A 17,634-nucleotide genomic window follows, 5' to 3' on the forward strand; every position below is an offset into this window, starting at 1 on the left:
AGACCAATAGCCCCTGATAGAGCTGTCCTTCTTGAATTTATCTAATCCCCGCTCAAAGCCACCCGAGTCAGTGACCATCTCCATGGCTTCTGGCAGCGAATTCCACAAGTTATGTTCAAAGTTCTTTGGATCCTGGCAAAAATGTGCAGTAACGCCCTGGACATCTCAACTTTCACGTCTGTCAGATGAGTGCCTTGGAAATGTTCCCCAAGTGGAGGTTTACTAGTGTTTTTAGGAATGGGCTCCGTTTGGATGAGCGGCCTGTGCAAAATGTCGTAATCCTTGTGGTCAGCATCGCTCTGAGAATTGTTCGCACCTTTCCGAAATGTGCTCCCGCCTCCTCCCCCCGCACCAAAAGGGCCTTTGGAAAGAAACACCCGGCTGTGCCTTGGTCTCACTCACCCAGTTCCAAATCTGCAGCTGAAAAGGCATCATTTTTGTTTGGTTTCGTTCGTCTTCAAGGGCGGAGGAATAATGAACATCGTTGACTTTAAATGCATTTCTTCACTGCCTCCTTGGTTTCAGCTTGTGGCTCCTGCAACAAGAGGCCCCTTTTCATTCCCTTCCGCCAACGGGGAGGGTGTCTTGGCATCCTTCCATCAAGGCTGGCAAGAAATCCAAGTTCAGAAGGAAGGAGGGGAGAAACATCAACAGTCAAGGAACTTGAAGCAATCCTGAAGGCCACGGGGCTCCAATGAAAGGGGAACGGTTTTGTTGGGAGCCTAAACGGATCCCCCATTAAGCCCCATCGTCTCCGCAGAAGGTATGGCTTGGATCCCCAGGACCTGCCCCAGTTCTCGTCCGCTCTTTCGTCAAGTGGCGGACTCTTTCCTTTCCTCCCTTCCTTTTCCTCCCCTTCCTTCCTATTTTTTTAAAGAATCCCGGCTTTCAAACTTGCTGATCAAAGCTTTTAGGGCACGGCTGAAAGGCAGCGTGCTGTGTTTCCAACATTTGTCAGACACCATCAGGGTTGGGGTCTGGATCTTTCCCAGTAAAACGGGGTGCAGGCTTTTAGCATGCTGGTGCTGCAGCAATGAAGCAGGAAAAACCGGGCTGCCAGCTGAGGACCATCACAGTCTTGCATCCTTTCCTTAAACAAGAACTTCCATTTGTCCATCTCTACAATAGATGTACATTTTCTTAGCATTTTGTGTGGGAAGGGTTTTAGAAAAAGAGAATCAAATCAGCCGGGGGCTAGGTATTGCTCATAGCCGCTGAACCTTAGGAGTCTTTATTAGTTGGAGGTGTTGCCTGGGTCAGTTATCTCATTTTTGGCTGTGGGTGCAGGCTTTGGATTTTCTCAGTGGGGTGATGTTGAAAGTCCTGATTGTGAGCTGAAGTGCCCATTGATTGAGGGGGCTTAATCAATCCGTTCACACCCACACACTGGTGATTGAACTGCTCACTTTTACTTTAGTCTAGAGAAAAGACACCTTAATGCTTGTGATGGCACATGGTCAGGATTTACAAAATTAATTAATGCCCTGACCTGGAAAACTTAAAGAGGTGATTCTTTATTCATTTTTTGACAATTCTCTGATGTGCTAGATTAGCAATAAGTTCTGAACATATCAAAGAAACTATAATTCTTACTCAATGGCAGAGTTAACTTTCCATAGTGGAATTTAAACGGTGTATTTAACAAAATAATGAGACTATGTTATAGATTATGAATCAAGATAGGCAAATCTGTCCATTTTACTTTTATTTTTTCCATTCATAAAGTCACTTCCTGTACCAGTTTAATTTTTAAAAAATGAAATGAATTAAATTTTTTAAAATCCATCCTGTACCAGTTTAATTTTTAAAAAACCCTACAAAAATTGGTATTATTTTGGGACATTATTTCCCTTAAATAATTTGCAGACAGTTACTTATGCGTTTCTATGGATTTAAAAAATGAATATGTATAATAGAAATAATATTGCCTGGGTGGTCACAGAGAGGGTCTCCCAAATGCTAAATTGCCCTAAATAGCATCAGTTGGATGGACAAAGCAAGCGAGGGAAATACGTCCTACTGTTGTCCTGTTTCGGTTTGATATCCATAAATGTATTAATATGGTGTTATAAATACAGTGTTATAAATGTATCAGTACAGTTTAAGGATATAATTGTATTCTTGAATTATATTTTGGAGTTTATGAAAATTTAAAATCCTGGATCACTGATATGTGTTTGCTTTCAAATTTTGAACTGGTTCTCTATTGACAGAATAGATAGCAAGACTGGTCAGAATTTAATGATGTGTTCAAAAATTAGGCTAAAAGATTTCCTCCCCCCTCCCCCACACCAAACAGGGCTCAGGCTAATGGGTCATGTTTCCCTCTTGTTTCAGCAAAGGGGCGTCCGCCCTTCCTCTCCTCCCTCGTCCTCCTGCACTGCAGGGCACAAATGCTGAGCCCACCTAGTACCGTCCCTGAGAAGGGGGGGAGCCTCACCCCCAACTACGGAGGCCTGCAGAGTCTTATCTCCTAAGGAGAGTTGATTTTTAGGATACATATATATTTTCAAGAAGAATTCTGCCTCCCATCACCAGAAATGTTAACCATAAAGTTGCCACAAATCTTCAGGGTCCATCAAGTACCTCGGGTGAGTAACTCAAGTTACAACCGGTCCAGAATGCAGCAGCACATGCAGCATTGAGCGCCCCAGGTTTACCCATGTTACACCCCTGTTGCACAAGCTGCACTGGCTCCCAGTGTCCTTCCGGGTGCAATTCAGGGTGCTGAATATTGCCTTTAAAGCCCTGCGTGGCATAGGACCAGGCTATCTGTGGGACCACCTCTCCCTGAGGGCATCTGCCTGTCCCACTAGAGTGGGCAGGGTAGGCACGCTCCAGGTCCCTTCCCTTGACGATTGCCACCTCGTGGGTCCTCAGAAGCGTGCCTGTTCTGTGGCAGCGCCTGCCCTGTGGAACGGCCTCCCCCCGAGATCCGGTGGCCCCCACCCTTCTGTCCTTCCTAAGAGCACTCAAGACTGGCTCTTCCCCCAGGCATCAGGACGGGGCGAGGCAGGGTGGGAGGAGAATGCGGCTGCACCAGGGAAGTGCGGCTGCGGCATCAGGTTTTTCTGTTTTTAGTTGTATCGCTGTTGGTTTGATGTTGTGTTAAGCCACCCAGAGTTGTTTCAAGTTGGGCAGCTATAGGAATGTTTTAAATACATAAAACTCAGTGTGCTGGTCTGAATGCTCTGTTGGAAGTTCAAATCTGGTGTCGAGATCAAACAATCCCTCCCAGCCAAAAAACGGCCCAGCAGAGCAGAGGTTGCCCATTCATAATTTGTAGCAGCTCCTATGGTAGGCTAAATAGCCAACAAATTGCTGCAGAGTGCATGCCAAGTGGCCAGTCGCAAGGAATCGCCTGGCCAAGACCCGCATTAGGGAACTGTGACATGGAAGCCGCCAAGGGTTAGGCAGGGCTCCAGAGCACCATTTCTGGTCAGGAAGCTGTGTGTGAAATAGTGCCGTGCAGCAACAGCTGCGTTTGGATCATGACTGTGAGGCGCACATCTCCCAACACCGAGACAGCGGCAGCTGCAATTACGTATCTGGAAGAAACAAAACCAAAGCAGTCAAGACTTTTTGAAGGAAATCAGCTTTAGGGGTAGAGTTGGTGTCACTGTTGCCTGAATGATGGGGTGTAGAGATAGTATTATAGCTGTGCTCCATGTCACCATCTTCTCTGCCATGTTAAGCATCTGAGATCTGTTGAGCCTCAACTGCGACTACAATTCTCAGGATTCCCAGAAGCATGGGAATTGTAGTCCCAATATCTTTGGATCCTTATCTTGCTTCTTATCTTGCAGATTTTCTGGGAAGAAGGCATCATGTCAGGGTACCGACACCCCAAAAGTTCTGCCTTGGATTGTATTCTCAGCTCCTTCCAGCTGAACAATGAAACGGTCAACATTTGGACCCACTTCCTTCCAACTTGGTAAGTCTGTTGGTTCTAACCATAATTCAGAGGTCGGCTGATGCCTGCTGTTCCTCTCTTATTCTATTTGTCCAGTTGCCCCACTCCTCAGCCTGTTGTCTTCCTCAAGAAATTACAGACTGACCAGCTGGGGACATCACTGAGCCAGAGAGAATTCAACTTTGACATTGAAGGGGCCTTTAAAACAAGGAAACAAACAAAACCCCCATCTTAAAAACACTGGTTCGGAAATGGAATAGTATAAGATACATTTGTACATTGAAAATCTGTCATTCAGTTGTTTTTAATTATTTGGCTCTATTATTGCATTACCAAAAAATGCTTCCATTTGTCTCCCCAGCAGCTCAGATTCAGAGTCTGCTGCCTGTGTTCGGGAGGTGATAAGCAGCCATCAAGGCCATGTGACCCCCACTAGCCCACCATGGGTTTTTTCCAATCCCCTTTTAAATGACTGAAGTGGGTATCCACCACCACATCTTGTGGCAGTGAGTCCCACAGTTCGCTTATGGTGCCTTACGGGAAAATCCATCCTGTTATCCTTCAGAGCCCTGAATCTCTGCTCATTTCGTTTCAGTGGAACGGCGGGAGACGGAGAACAAAGTCTCTCCGTCCACGTTTCCACCCCATCCGTGAACCCACAACCCTCGGTCGTGCTCGCCCCTCCATCTTCAGCTGCAGAACTGCTCCCATGCCTGTGGCGGTCAGGGTCCAGGGGCGTCTCAGTCTCTTGGCGCCCCAAGAGTGGTGCTCTGGATTGCTCTGATGCAGGGACAGGGGCAGAGGGGGGCTCCGGGCAAGGGTGCGACAGAAAACCTCGATGCCCTTTCTCACCTCGTAGGTATTTCTTATGGCGGCTTGTGATGCTTTCCTATTGCCTGGACTTCTGGAGCGATGCCTACAGCTGGCCATTCCTGGCATACATGACTCTGGTCTGCCTCTATCCGTTCACATCGAGCTGCGCTCACACCTTCAGCACCATGTCCACGCACGCGCGACACATCTGCTACTTCTTGGACTACAATGCCCTCAGCCTCTACAGTTTGGGTAAGGTGCCAAGGGAAGGCCCAGCATACTTTTAAGGCTGACCTTCTTTCTCTCTTTCCCAATAGGTTGGGACTGCAATTCCCAGAATCCTCAGCCGACCGAATGTCATATTTGCCGGGCATTCTGGGAGCTGCAGCCCCAAAGCTTCTTGGAGGGTGCCGGGTTGGGGAAGAGAACAGTGTCCTTTCTATAAGCGGAATGCATATTATGTACTTAATCACACCACCCTTAGCTGCTCTGATTTCTTGGTACAATCATGAAATGCAGCACAGACTTGGCGATGGCCTTGAAAATCCTTATTTTCCAGGGGACAACTGCAAGGAGCGTCTGGCTCTACAGTCTCTCTGGGTTTGGCTTAAATTAATGTCTCCCGGAAAAAGAGGCATCCTTCTCAGGGAGCTTGAGAACTTCTTTTGGATTTCTCTTGTGGGTGTTTTTGACTGTCTTCTTCGACTGTACACAGTTTTTTCAACAATCTGCCGGCCTCTCCAGCTGCCCCACTTCCCAGCCTGAGCCCCTCCCCGCCCCCAAGAAATTCCCCGTCGGGATTTGATGGAAGGGTGAGAAGCCAGGAAGGGCACAGGCCACTGGAGGGAGGAGTGTGCAAAGAAGCGCAAGGCATTCACACGCATGCTATCATTCAACACCTGTGTTTGCTCAGCACCTTTTCAAGATGATGCTTTCGGCTGCGTTCACACAACACGCTTAGCCAGGCCAATCACGGAGCCGGCACCTTCCTTCTCACAAAATGCTCCGCTGGTTAGTGTTAACCTTGGCTAGGCTTTTGGTGGCTTAGCATATTGTGCAAACCCAGCCAGTTCCCCCCCACCCCAGTGGATACTTCAGTAGATTATGCAGGCTAGAAAAGAGCTTAATTCCACAGCCAGGCTAAAGGCGTTGTGTGAACAAAGCCAGGAAGCGTGCGGACACCGCTACCTCCCCGCCACCAGTTCTCCTGTCTGGGGAATTTGAAAAGCAAATTCTCTCATCAGGACAGAAGCCTGGAGCATCCCCGTCTGAGCCAGCTCCCATTTCCAGGGAAGGACTATAATGTCCGGGACAAGGCGCCAAGACGGATCCCATTTCAAGGGCAGCAGCAGCAGGGGACAGGGGGGTCAACAAGACCAAGACGGTGCCCAGCCTGGCAATCAAAGTACTGCCCCCTTTTTCATGTGCACATAGAAAGAGGCGGGGCTTGGATTGCACGGGCACAAGCTCCACCCTGTTATGATCAGGGCCCCTCCCACTGTCGAGCCCCGCCCCTTTCCCTTTTGGGGGATTCTGAGCGTTGGCAAAGACGCTGGAGCAGAAGGTCCCCTCCCTCCTAACGGTGTCTTTGTGTGTGTTTTAGGCTGTGCATTCACATATGGCGCCTACGCAATGCCTGACCGCTGGGTCAACAGCCTGTGGCACCACTGCTTTGTCCCCGGGGCCGCCATAAATTCCTTTATCTGCACCAGCCTTTCTTGCTATTCTCGGTATGTAGTTTCAGCTTCTTGCTGTCCCCAGGCTCAGAGCTGAAATGAATTTACAGGCTTCAGATGCTGAGACTTTAGAAGGACCAACCATCCCTTTGCTCTTCCCCTCCAGAACCAGGGCTCGAAGAGTGGGGAATATTGTTAAAAATCTGATCTTTTGAGGAGGCCAATCTGAACAGACCTTGAGAAGATTGACGCTTCAAGTTCATTTCAGCTCAGCGGCCTGGCTTGCAAAGTGTGACTAATTTCTCCCTCTTTCACTCCAAATGTCTTTATTCCTCTGCACAAATCAGGGTATTCAGTACTAAGAGATGCTCCTTAATGAGCACCGTTTATGTTAGGAATATAGGTGGCCATCTCACAGGCTTTCCTCCTCTACCAGCATCTCTGCCCTGTTGGCCACTGCAAGGAAGGCAGAATTGCCGCAAGGGTGGGGAGAGTCTGTTTCCAGGGGCTGAAATGCACCTGTTAGATGTTTGAAACAGAAATAGTATATTTCACATCAATAAATGTTTGGGCCACTCTGTGTTCTCTACAACACAGAAGTGCAACGATGGAGTAACCTTTCCCTACTGAATTTCTGCCTGACATGCATTTCTTAAAGGCACAGGATCCCCGTGGATGCACTCACCCAACATGTAAAACTCCGATAGTTCAAACCTAAGATTTTTTTTCTTGCGCAGCTTAGTTTGTTATGTGAACCCAGCCCAGTGAGCTATTTAGGGTTTGATGTACTTACAGACTAAGAACATGGATTAATTCCTAACCAGTGCATTGTGTGAATCCAACCCCCACTTCTTTCTAAGTGTTTCAGTCCCTTGCTGGCACTTACCGACCACTTTCTAGCACATTAAGGAGAAGGGATTGGTGCAAAGTTCAGCCCTCGTGACTACTGCACTAAACAAATCCTTTTGGCCAGGAGTGGCCATGTTTCTCCTACTATGAAGAGTGGCATTCCCCAGGCAGGTTTACATAAGGACAGTATGAGTAGCGAAGGTGGATAAAGCTTTAAGCAGCAGAGGGTGGAGCACAAAGTGGGTACGGCTGTCATATTAATCAAGCACACATTCTTAACTTCCTGCTAGGAAGTTCTCCTAAATTCCCCAGGTGAATTCTAGTTAGATCTTCTCTTCACTCTCTCAGTAAGTCTCAGCCCCACAAGGAGGACCAGACCAAGAAATAGACTCTACAGAAGACTAAAAACAATTTTTAATTTAGATCGGCTATGGTAACATAATCTTACAAGTCTGAATATGCTTCCCCTCCTCCCTGTTTCATATTCATGTGAATTACAGGGGTGTCTGTCTAGGATGTTTTCATCAGCCACCCTCATCATTTGGTGTCAAGCAGCGTTTTCTTTTTTCTTGCTTTGGTAATGGATCTTCCATCTCCTCTTCAAGGCCATCTTCTTTACTCTCTACATCAAGCTTGCTCTCTGGAATCAGGCTGCCTTATATTCTTTTACAAGTCTCTGCTTACTTAGCAGGAAGCTGTCACCCAATTGGGCAATTATGGCTCTCAGGACCCCTTGCAGTTAAGACGTGTTGAAGAGATGATCTTTTCAGCCCTCACAGATCAGCCATCATGGTTTCTCTGGCGGTGTTTCTCTTCTTCCTCCTGGTCAGTTCTCCCTAGCTGACCAGGAGGAAAGGGCAAGAAATGGATCAGTGTACTTTGGAATGAGCTTTTCCACTAGATTTTACAACCAAGGGGCTGATTGCCTTTCTTACAGAGTTACATCTTTCCTTTCACATCCGGTTCCCTTGTGCATGTAAAGAAAAATATTGTTTTTGCTCTTTTATGCAGAAGGACCAGAGCCCTTTTAGTGCCTCCCCTTTGCTTTGGAGAAGTGTTCAAAGCTGTCTGAATAATTATTCTGGGGGACACAGATACCGTGCTTTCTTTTTTGGAAGATGTGAGTGAGGGGAACCTCCCTTTCCAGACCTGCAGTATCTTACCTTTCCAACCTTCTGTAACCTTTTTTACCTGGACAGCCTATTGAGTTAATTCCAAAATATCTTTTCTAAAAAAAAAAAAGCAAGGATTTCTTTCTTCATAGGTTGATTCCCTTCCTCTGACATCCCAGCTCTTCCCTACCTGCTCTTTCATTTCTTATCCACTTTTTTAACACTAATTTAAACTTGTTTCGAAGGCACTAAGCCAGTGTTGTCCAAACTTGGCCACTTTAAGATGAGTGGACTTCAACTCTGGCTGGGGAATTCTGGGAGTTGAAGTCCACTCATCTTAAAAGTGGCCAAGTTTGGATGACACTGCACTAAGCAGAGGAAGCCTGTTTCAATATGATGGTCTGGACTGTCTCCTGAAAGGTGATCTCTGGGGATTCTCAATAAGAGGAAAAAAAGATCTTGTAATTATTCAAGGTGTCCCTCCTACCAAGTTTTTCTGTGGAAAGAAAAAGGAAAGAAATATTTGGGGAAGACTTTGCATGGTTGCAACGAGAAGTAGCACAATAAAAGCCTTGCCTGGAAGTGCCCCAGATGGAAAGCAAGACAGTGGGATGCCCATTTCACAGATGGGAACCACAGAGACTGAGGGAGCATTAGGCTAGCGGTGACAGAGATGGGCTTTTTTGCCCTGGCCCTTGCTGTTGTATTTGTTCTTGTTGAAATACTGACAGGCAGAAACCCTGGACATCTGTGAGTAGCCTGAGGTCACCTTATGAGTTGTGTCCAAGGTAAGGTTTGGACTCCGGACCCGTCTTGCTCATCTCAGTTTGAAAGTAAAGTCTCCTACAGGTCAAGCTTGAACGTGGCTTCCGCCCGTCTTCTTCTGGGATGTTCCCCCCAACTTCCCATCTGTCCTACGGTTCCTGGTGGTCTCCTAGCCAAGCATCACCCAAGCTTGCTCCGGCTTAGTTTTTGGAGAGCAGCCATGGCTGCTTAGAAACTGCCACCAACCTGGGTCCTGCTCCCAAATAAACCATCCTTTAATTCAGACCCACGAGGACTAGAAATCTCACCTTAAGGGTCAAGCGATGTGATACGACACCCTTTGGTGCCATGGCTGTGAGTTAAGAAGGCAACGCTCCAAGAGGTGAGTTCCGATCTTGGTGACCTTGTGGTCGCATCCATGTGGTTGGTTGCTCGGTTTGTTTGTTTATTAACTTTGTATGCCGCCCATCTCCCCTGGAGGTTTCCTTGGCCACCGTATGGAACAGGTTTGCCTTTTCTGAGACAGTTTTTGGACCTCCTGGTGGTTTCCCATCCACAGACCAATCAGGACTGACTTTTCTCGGCTTTTCAAAAAAGCCAAGTTCGCTCGCTGTTGCCACATTCCTGGGCATATGAGAGTTTCTTTGGAATTAAAGTTGCCAAGTGACAAAGCCATGAACTCGCCTTTAATATTGCCCTGCCTGAAAAGTCGGTTGACAGGGACCACCTCTGGAAGGCCGGGGGGATGCTCAGTTTCAAGCCAGAGAGGCTTTCAGAGGCTCTTGTGAACTATTTTGGGATGGAATCACACCTCCTCCTAATCTTCCTGGGTCTCTAGGTTCCTGGAGCTGGAGTGGCCCCGCTGGAGCAAGGCCGTCAGGACAGCCGCCTTCGTCTACCCGTTCTTCTTCGACAACGTCCCGCTGTTCTTCAGGGTAGGCTCTGGAGAAGGGGAGAAGGGGATGCCAGATAGGGCTGTGGTGCCAATCGGCCGGATCAGCTCTTGGCATGAGTTTAGGGCACCCCGCCTTTCCAAGCTTGGGGTTGTCTTTGGAAATTTTGAGAATGGTTTGGGGGGATCTTTGCAAAATGGTTGCCACACAGGAATGAGAAGCCTCTGCAAAGAGAGAGGGGCTTTTTCACAGAAAGGCAGACTGGCAAGGTGTAATGGCATGTGGGAATGGCCTGGGGGGGAGAGATGCTGCCTAGGGAACAGTCAGATAAGAGAGGGCACAGCCCGCAGCTGCACAATGGGTAGAGAAAGAGGCTCAGAAGGGACCCTCCCTAATTTCTCATGCTGTAAAGGAGATGAGAGGGGGAGGGAAATTGTACTTTCAGACTTGCAAGATTCTGTCAATACAATAAAGTAGAATTAGCTCATAATACAATAAAGTAGAATTAGCTCATCTGGTCATGTTTCCTGTCTGGTCCACCTGGGAATGGTCAGATAACAGAGGGCACAGCCCACAGCTGCATAATGGGTGGAGAAAGAGGCTCAGAAGGGACCCTCCCTAACTTCCCAGCCTGTAAAAGAGACGGCGAGAGAATTGTACTTTCAGACTTACAAGATTCTGTTCATGTAGCCTTACAAAAAAGTAGAATTAGCTCATCCGGTCATGTTTTCTGTCTGGTCTACCTGGGAAGGCTGACACAAGGCCAGAAGGAAAGTTACCTCTCTGTGTGGAGGCAGGATCACAGTTCGAAAGCGCCAACAACTCCTGTCACATTTCTGCTCAGTTTCACCAAAGTATCATCCTTCTCTCTCACTAAATCCTAGATCAGATGCCCCAGACCCACACTGTTGTGTTAATAAAGTGGTGACTGAATTAACCAGGCTATTAACTGGGTTGGCACCCAGTGAATCAAAGTGGTTTGCTGTTGCATTCTTCCAAAGTGTTTTTCAGCTTCCCATTTTAGCCTCAAGTGCTGGTAGTTCCTGGTGGTCTCCCATCCTGATCCTACTTAGCTTTTTTTAAATCAGCCAAAATCAAATAGCTGCTGACACCACACAGCTGGGCCCTTAAAGGCAAGCTATGAACACAATAAGTAAGTTACTTACTTATTGGTGTAAGAAATCACAGATTGGAAGGCATTTGAGGGCTGTTTAACTCATATCATTTGACCTTGTCCAGGCAGAGCTCCATTTTGGCTTCAAATTACAGCATATATTGATGCAACTCCGGGAATAAATACAAGAGTTAAATATGTAAATGTGCTGTTAAGTTATATTCCAAAAGTATGGAATTTGTTGTTCTGTGAAGAGTTTTGGCTATTGAGCCTGGGGCTGGACAAAGAAAATAAATTTATATAAACTGGAAGTGGATTAAAGCAATTCCCATCTTCTCATAGGCAGCACTGCACTGGTCTCATCATCCAGCTGGGCTGCTGGAGCCAGATGGGGTCCTGCTGTGCCCTGATTCCTCTTTGAGGGCCAACTCACGGTGGTCTCCCTTCCCTTTCAGCTTCTGTTCTGTTTTGGCGACGATTGCACATGGAATGACTCTGTGGCCAGTTACTTCTATCACCTCTCCTTTGCCATGCTCACCGGCTTCCTCTTTGCGTCGCACCTGCCAGAACGGCTGGCTCCCGGTCGCTTTGATTTCATCGGTAAGCAAGGGAGACTTTTGCAGAGCATATCCGAGGCCAGAAGGTGGTTTGTTTAACTACAGCTTATCGTGTGGTGGAGCCTAACCATTAGATGACCTGGCTTTGCATAGCACGTTAGACTGTAAACCTGGCTTAACAAAGTAAACCATTGTTATGCAACAGTGTAGCAATTTAAATCTTTCTATGTTGGCCTGATTCTGGGCCGTCTGTGTGGTGTGTGTGTGTGTCAAAAAAAGTCACGATGACTATGTGATTGAAGCCATAATTATGGGATTGTTTGCTACACATTAAAAAGGAGCGGGGCTTTGCTCACGGCTGCCATCTTGACTTTTTTGACACCTCCCCCTCTCTGAAGTCACCCCTGCCTGGTTCACGTGACACGTGAGCGCAAACTAAAACCTCATTTTAGATTAATGTAAGGTGTTGTCACACACACAGAGTGTCAAGTGTTGGTGGTTGTGGGTTAAAAGACTAAACCTGCTGTTGATGCCCAACTAATCTGGGTGCGCTTTCAGGTTAATTCCGTTGCATCAGGAGAAACCGTCAGTGGCATCTGAAGCAAAGTGGAGAGGGGATATATTGGCTGGGTTCCCACAACATGGTTCATCCCAGATGAAATGTGCAGGTTAATAAAAGTGCCATGGCTCTGATGAACGTGGTGCTGAAACAATAAACCATATTACAGCTTAATATAATATAATATTCAAGGTCTCCTTGAATCAACCTCAGTTCCTAGTGAGCAGATGAACCCAACAGCATTTCATCCGTGTTTTTTCCAAATCTCTGAAATACATTTCAAAAATGTGAGTAAGGATTTGCAAGGGGGAAAGCGCCGCGTTCCTCTGCCTGCCCTGGGTGGGACTCACCCTGTCCCTGTTGTCAGACTGATCATCCATTTCCTCTTCTTCTCCATAACTGCCCCCCCCGGCTGTAGGTCATAGCCACCAGCTGTTTCACATCTGCGCTGTGGTTGGCACTCATTTCCAGCTGGAAGCAATTCTGGGGGACATGCACTCTCGCCGGGCCTGGCTCAGCGTCCACACCCCACCGGCCATGTTCACCCGCACCTTTGCCATCCTGGGTGCCACCTTGCTGGGGAACCTCCTCCTCTTCGCAGCGTTCGCCGCGGCCCTCTTCCGCTTGCCGGCCTCCATCCGGATCCTCCAGGGCAACCTCCCGGAGTGGGAGGGGCACAAGGACAAGTAGGCTGCCTGGGGACACAGCGGTGGCCCTTCTGAACTGCGGGGACAGCCAGCTCGCCGGGGACACCTTCGTACCTCAAGATTGTGTGTGCATGGAGGAAAAACGCACCCTGGTCAAGAAGGGAGTCCCCCATGTTACCATTCCCCCCGAACCTGAGCATTTGAAACTTGTGGTTAGGCTTGGTGTCTCTCCACACCAATGTCTCCTGTTCGGGACAGGCTGCAAGATCGGGCAGCTGTGTGTCCCCCTGCACTCGCCTCTGCAAATACTTGCCAAGCAGAAGAAACATGGGCTCAAACGTTGCTTGGGGCTTTCTGAATTTTTGAACAGCGGCTGGTGCTCCTCTTCCCTCAGTTCTGCCCGAGTCCAAGAATTCAAGGCTAAAGTCAGGGGGTCCACAGGGTAAGGTGAAAAAAGTCAAGATGGCGGCCATAACGAGGGAACGCAGGGGAAGCTTGGCGAAGCTCAAGGAAAGCAGTCGATGGCTTAACTGCCTGTTTGAAGCCAGACCTTCAGTTTTTCTGTTTAGAAAATCTCATGTTTTGGTGTGAGGAACAGGAGGGGCCCTAAATAAGTCTAAAACCTAAGCACTTGATGCGCAGAAGGGAAGTTATCTTGGAGGAGCCAAAGAGGTGGTAGAAAACAATAGCTGGAAGTAGCCACATCAGACGGACCAAGGATGTAGCAAAAACAGTTGGATGGTCGAGGCAGGTTGTAGATCGATCTGGAAGGAAAAGGACTCTCCAAGCTGGTCTTCCCTTTGATCTTTGGATAAAGAGAGCCGTTGTCTAGAGGGGATGGCGGGGTGGAAGTCTGAAGGTTTCATGCAGGGATTGTAGAAGAGAAGGACTGTGGCAGCGAAGCAAAGGATTTCGAAAAGGATCTCCCGTCCCAAAGTGGAGTTTCGGATTCACTCCTGGAGCTGAACCAGCCTCTGCAGGAGGAACCTGAGAGACGGGATGGATTTTCTATTGTTCTAAATCAGTCTTCTCCAACCTCTTACATTTTGCGATGCAAGATTTGAATCATTTAGAACAGGGCTGGCTGGGGAATTCTGGGAGTTGAAGTCCACACATCTTCAAGTTGCCCAGGTTGAGAAACACAACTTTTGGGTGATTTTCTCCCCCTGCCCCAAATCTTTCATTTTGCAGCTTGGATACTAAATGCATCTTCACGTTCTAAGAAACAGCGTATTCATAGGAGAAGGGCTCAGATTGATCCAGGAGTGGTTGAATTTGCATCCTCCAGCAGGATGATCAGCCCCGAAAAAAGAATGAAAATAAGAGAAAGCAGAACAGTGATAATTTTAATAATAATGAGAGCATCGATAGCTATGATGTTGATAAAAAGCAATAGTTAAAGGCAGGTTTAGACACTCTAGAGAGAGTTAAGGAAACTTGTGGAGAAGCCCACCAAAGTGGGTTGGGCTGATGTTTTTTAGTGGGAAAAAAACTGAGAGTGGCTGTTCTACACATGAAAAATGGGAGGAGCTTTCACTGCACCTTGGTGGCCACCATCTTGACTTTTTTGACCACACCTTGTGGACAGCCCTGTCCAAGGGGGAAAGGAAAGTGCTGCGCTACATCTGATCAGCCCTAGAACTCCATTCCAACCATCTGAAAGGGAATATCTCTTGCTCACTTGCCTTGTACCAAACATTGGCCCATTGGAATGATCTGATGTTGAATTTTGAAAAAACAAAACAACCTGTGCCCACCGAAACATTGAATGAAAAGCTGGACCTTCTTGGAAGTAGCCACAGGAACCAAAAAAAACCCCTCCCAAACCAGTAGGATCTGTTTGTACCTTAATATTACTCTTCTTTATAATGGGTTTAATAGTTTTTTAAAGTAGAGACAATAGCAGCTACTGCGCTTAAATGTTCTTTCTGAAAGGTGTTTCCACCCCTCCACTAACCTCTCCACCATGTGTGTTATTTGTCACACTCTTCACTACCACCACCACCAACTTTAATAGACTTTTGCACAAAGATTCTCTTAATCGTGTTGCTGCTTTTTAAAAAAGTCTGTGCATTGTACCATTTCTATCTACTAACTTTAAAGCACAGTTTCATGTAGCATAGGTGCATGCATATACTTGTCTTCTAATTTATTTTGCAACAAATTTCAGTGGGGGGGGGAGGGTTTAAAACTTTAAAATGGCCTGAGTTTGAGACACGTATTATAGGCAGAACTCGACAGACTTGTGTTGTGGCAAAACTATGATGGGAAAACATTGTTGGCTGGATTTCTATCCACACGCAGGTATCAAAGGCACAGGAGTCTTTCTAGGAAAAGGGAATTTTGACAATTTTATCAGTAATGGTGATGGTGGTGATGTGCTAAGCTTCAAGCAGTTTTCTCCAACAGGTGCCTTCTACATTTTGGCTGGCCCTGTTCCCACAACACACTTGTCCCGGTGAGTCTCCAACTCAGTCAGATCCGTTCCCAGTGGTTCTGGCAGCACGCGATTCCAATAATGGGGTCAAAGCTCCCTGTTCACTTTTCTACCTAGCATCCCACAGCACAGTATTTCTCAGCCTCAGCAACGTTAAGATGTGTGGACTTCTGGGAGTTGAAGTCCATACATCTTGGAGCTGCTGAGGTTGAGAGGCACTGCTATAGCATTACTAGCCCTTTTCCATTGGCCAGGAAGGCAGAAGTAGGTGTGGCTTGGCCAATGCAGCCAATCAGGGTTGGAAAGGCGTGTGCAGCGTTGCCATGCCTTGGCAGCGAATTCTATAATGGAGAGGCTTGCTTTTTCAGTTGCTCTTTCTCTCCAACTCTGTTTCTTGGAGGACTAGACAGGCGACAGAAGTTAAGCCACTGGGCTTACTGTTCCCAGCACAGCTGACTAACAAAGTTTGATTACCCCTGTATATTTGGATCTGTTCTGAGGGTTTGTTGATTGAGCTAACTGATCCCTTTGGGAGTTCTCGCAATACAGTAACTCTTTAATTAACTCACAGTTAATTAGTGATGTGGGACAGCCCCAATGTATTTTAAAGAGTCATCAATTTCACTTACTTTGAACAGACTCTGCTTGCTGCTAAAAATAAATAAAATCAGTCAAGTCACAAAAAACAAGAAATGCCAAAAGCGCATGAATGAAACCACATTGACAAACTATACAATGTTTACTGTCTTAACAAAATAAGACAGCAACAACTGATTGTTCAGTTTGACCCACAACTTTGCCAACTGCTTTTTTGTTTGTTTATTTTTTTTAAAGAATACTACCGGCATTTGAGATGAAACAGACCTACTTCAAAACTGGAAAGAAAAAATAAAATTTGAAATCAACATTGTTCATTTTTTTCTCTGCTCTTTTGTTTGTTCCATAATGAACTTTAATTTGTTTAGAATATAGTTCTTGGAGTTTTAACTTTGCCAACTGCTTTTTTCTCCATCTCTCCAAAGGTCTCCCATAGAGGCTAACGTTGTTGTTTTTAGTCTCCCTTTGAAGTGTTACAGGTCATGACGTAAAAGAAAAGTGGGTAGGGAGGGGAGAGGGGAAGAACTCCAAACCCTGGCCATTTTGATATCGTGACCACCGGAAAACTTGTTTGGGAAAGTGACTGAGAACCGATGGAGCTGTTCCTCCCAGGAGGAAGATGGGACGTTTGGCTCTCTATCTTGCTCCCTCTGTTGCTATTCAGGGAAAAGATTTGCTCTGGTCCTTTTCCAACTTCTACACGTTCTTCTTTAGCAGAAGGTTCCTCTGAGTTCCCCCAAGGCCGTGTTTCTCAACCTTGACAGTTCTGGGAGTTGAAGTCCACCCATCTTAGAGTTGCTAAGATAGAGAAACTCTGCTCCAAGGGAATGAGCGCTGCTCCCCCAATTTCTCCATGGGAACTCTCTTCCCAGTGACGGAAAATGCTCCTTGGAGGAATTTTCTCCTCCTCTTGAGGTTGAGGGGAAAGTTGAGAAGCCCGGGCAGCTGCAGATGCTGGAGAGAGGCGGGACCGTGGGGGTCAGGGGAGCCACCCGTATCCCTAAGTCACCTTGTCATTAAATAAGCGTGAGAACGCCACACTCCACCCAGCAAGATTTCACTGACGCTTTGTTCTCCTTCGAGAGAAATTTCAACAGACCATTCTCTTTTATCCAGTTGAGAAAACTGGTAGGGGAAAAAGGCAGGACAATTTCTCTTCCTGGCACTAGGAAAACAAAGGCCTTTCTTGAAAAGGCAACCCGCACTGTAAAGGCCACAGCACAAAGGCTTTCATTCTCCTCCCTAACCAAGGCGGGCCGGTTGGGCCGAGTCACTCTTTTGTTGCCAGGTGGACTTTGCGGTGCAAAGTCATAGGACCAGGCGAGGGCACCAGCCGGCCCTGCAGGTCCCGGGAGTCCCACAGGCCTAGAAGAGTCCTCCTCCCGCCTTGCTAAGCATGGGGGCCGTTTTCCCTTCACGTTCGTTTCCCATCACAGACCCTTCGGCCATCTCAGATTTGAGCTCAGTTTATTAGACGCTCAGAGATTCTCCCCGGGGATGACCAGAGTCTCGGCCCTGCAGTGACCGTTGGATGATGGACATCTCCCACGTTAGCAAAGGCAAGTTCAGTTTCCGCGAAGGAACCTGCAGAGGACGCCCACGAGGAACGGGCAGGAGGAGCCAACAGGACACCCTTCTCACACCAAAGGTTGGGTCTCAAGAGAGCCTTCAGCTCAGCAGTGAGGTGCAAGGCAGAGCTGGA

At 47.3% G+C, this 17,634-nt stretch overlaps 1 protein-coding gene across 2 annotated transcripts; it reads left to right on the top strand.

Annotated features, from left to right (window-relative positions):
* Positions 1 to 234: 234 nt before the first annotated feature.
* Positions 235 to 16,235, top strand: PAQR6 (progestin and adipoQ receptor family member 6). 2 transcript variants are annotated; one of them, XM_007437661.3, is made up of 8 exons: positions 236 to 763; positions 2,338 to 2,591; positions 3,807 to 3,934; positions 4,773 to 4,978; positions 6,330 to 6,456; positions 9,967 to 10,063; positions 11,591 to 11,735; positions 12,670 to 13,079. In XM_007437661.3, exons 2-8 carry the CDS (start codon positions 2,541 to 2,543, stop codon positions 12,939 to 12,941), a joined length of 1,026 nt encoding a protein of 341 aa, XP_007437723.1. In that variant the 5' UTR covers positions 236 to 763; positions 2,338 to 2,540; the 3' UTR covers positions 12,942 to 13,079. The 2 variants fall into 2 exon arrangements, with proteins under 2 accessions (XP_025028606.2, XP_007437723.1); XM_025172838.2 differs by lacking the exon at positions 6,330 to 6,456 and having other exon boundaries at positions 235 to 763; positions 12,670 to 16,235.
* Positions 16,236 to 17,634: the final 1,399 nt, after the last annotated feature.

This window comes from Python bivittatus, unplaced genomic scaffold (assembly GCF_059951505.1).
Source record: "Python bivittatus isolate LINGU-HERP-01145 unplaced genomic scaffold, Pbiv_v1 ctg000660_np1212, whole genome shotgun sequence".
NCBI lineage: Eukaryota > Metazoa > Chordata > Lepidosauria > Squamata > Pythonidae > Python > Python bivittatus.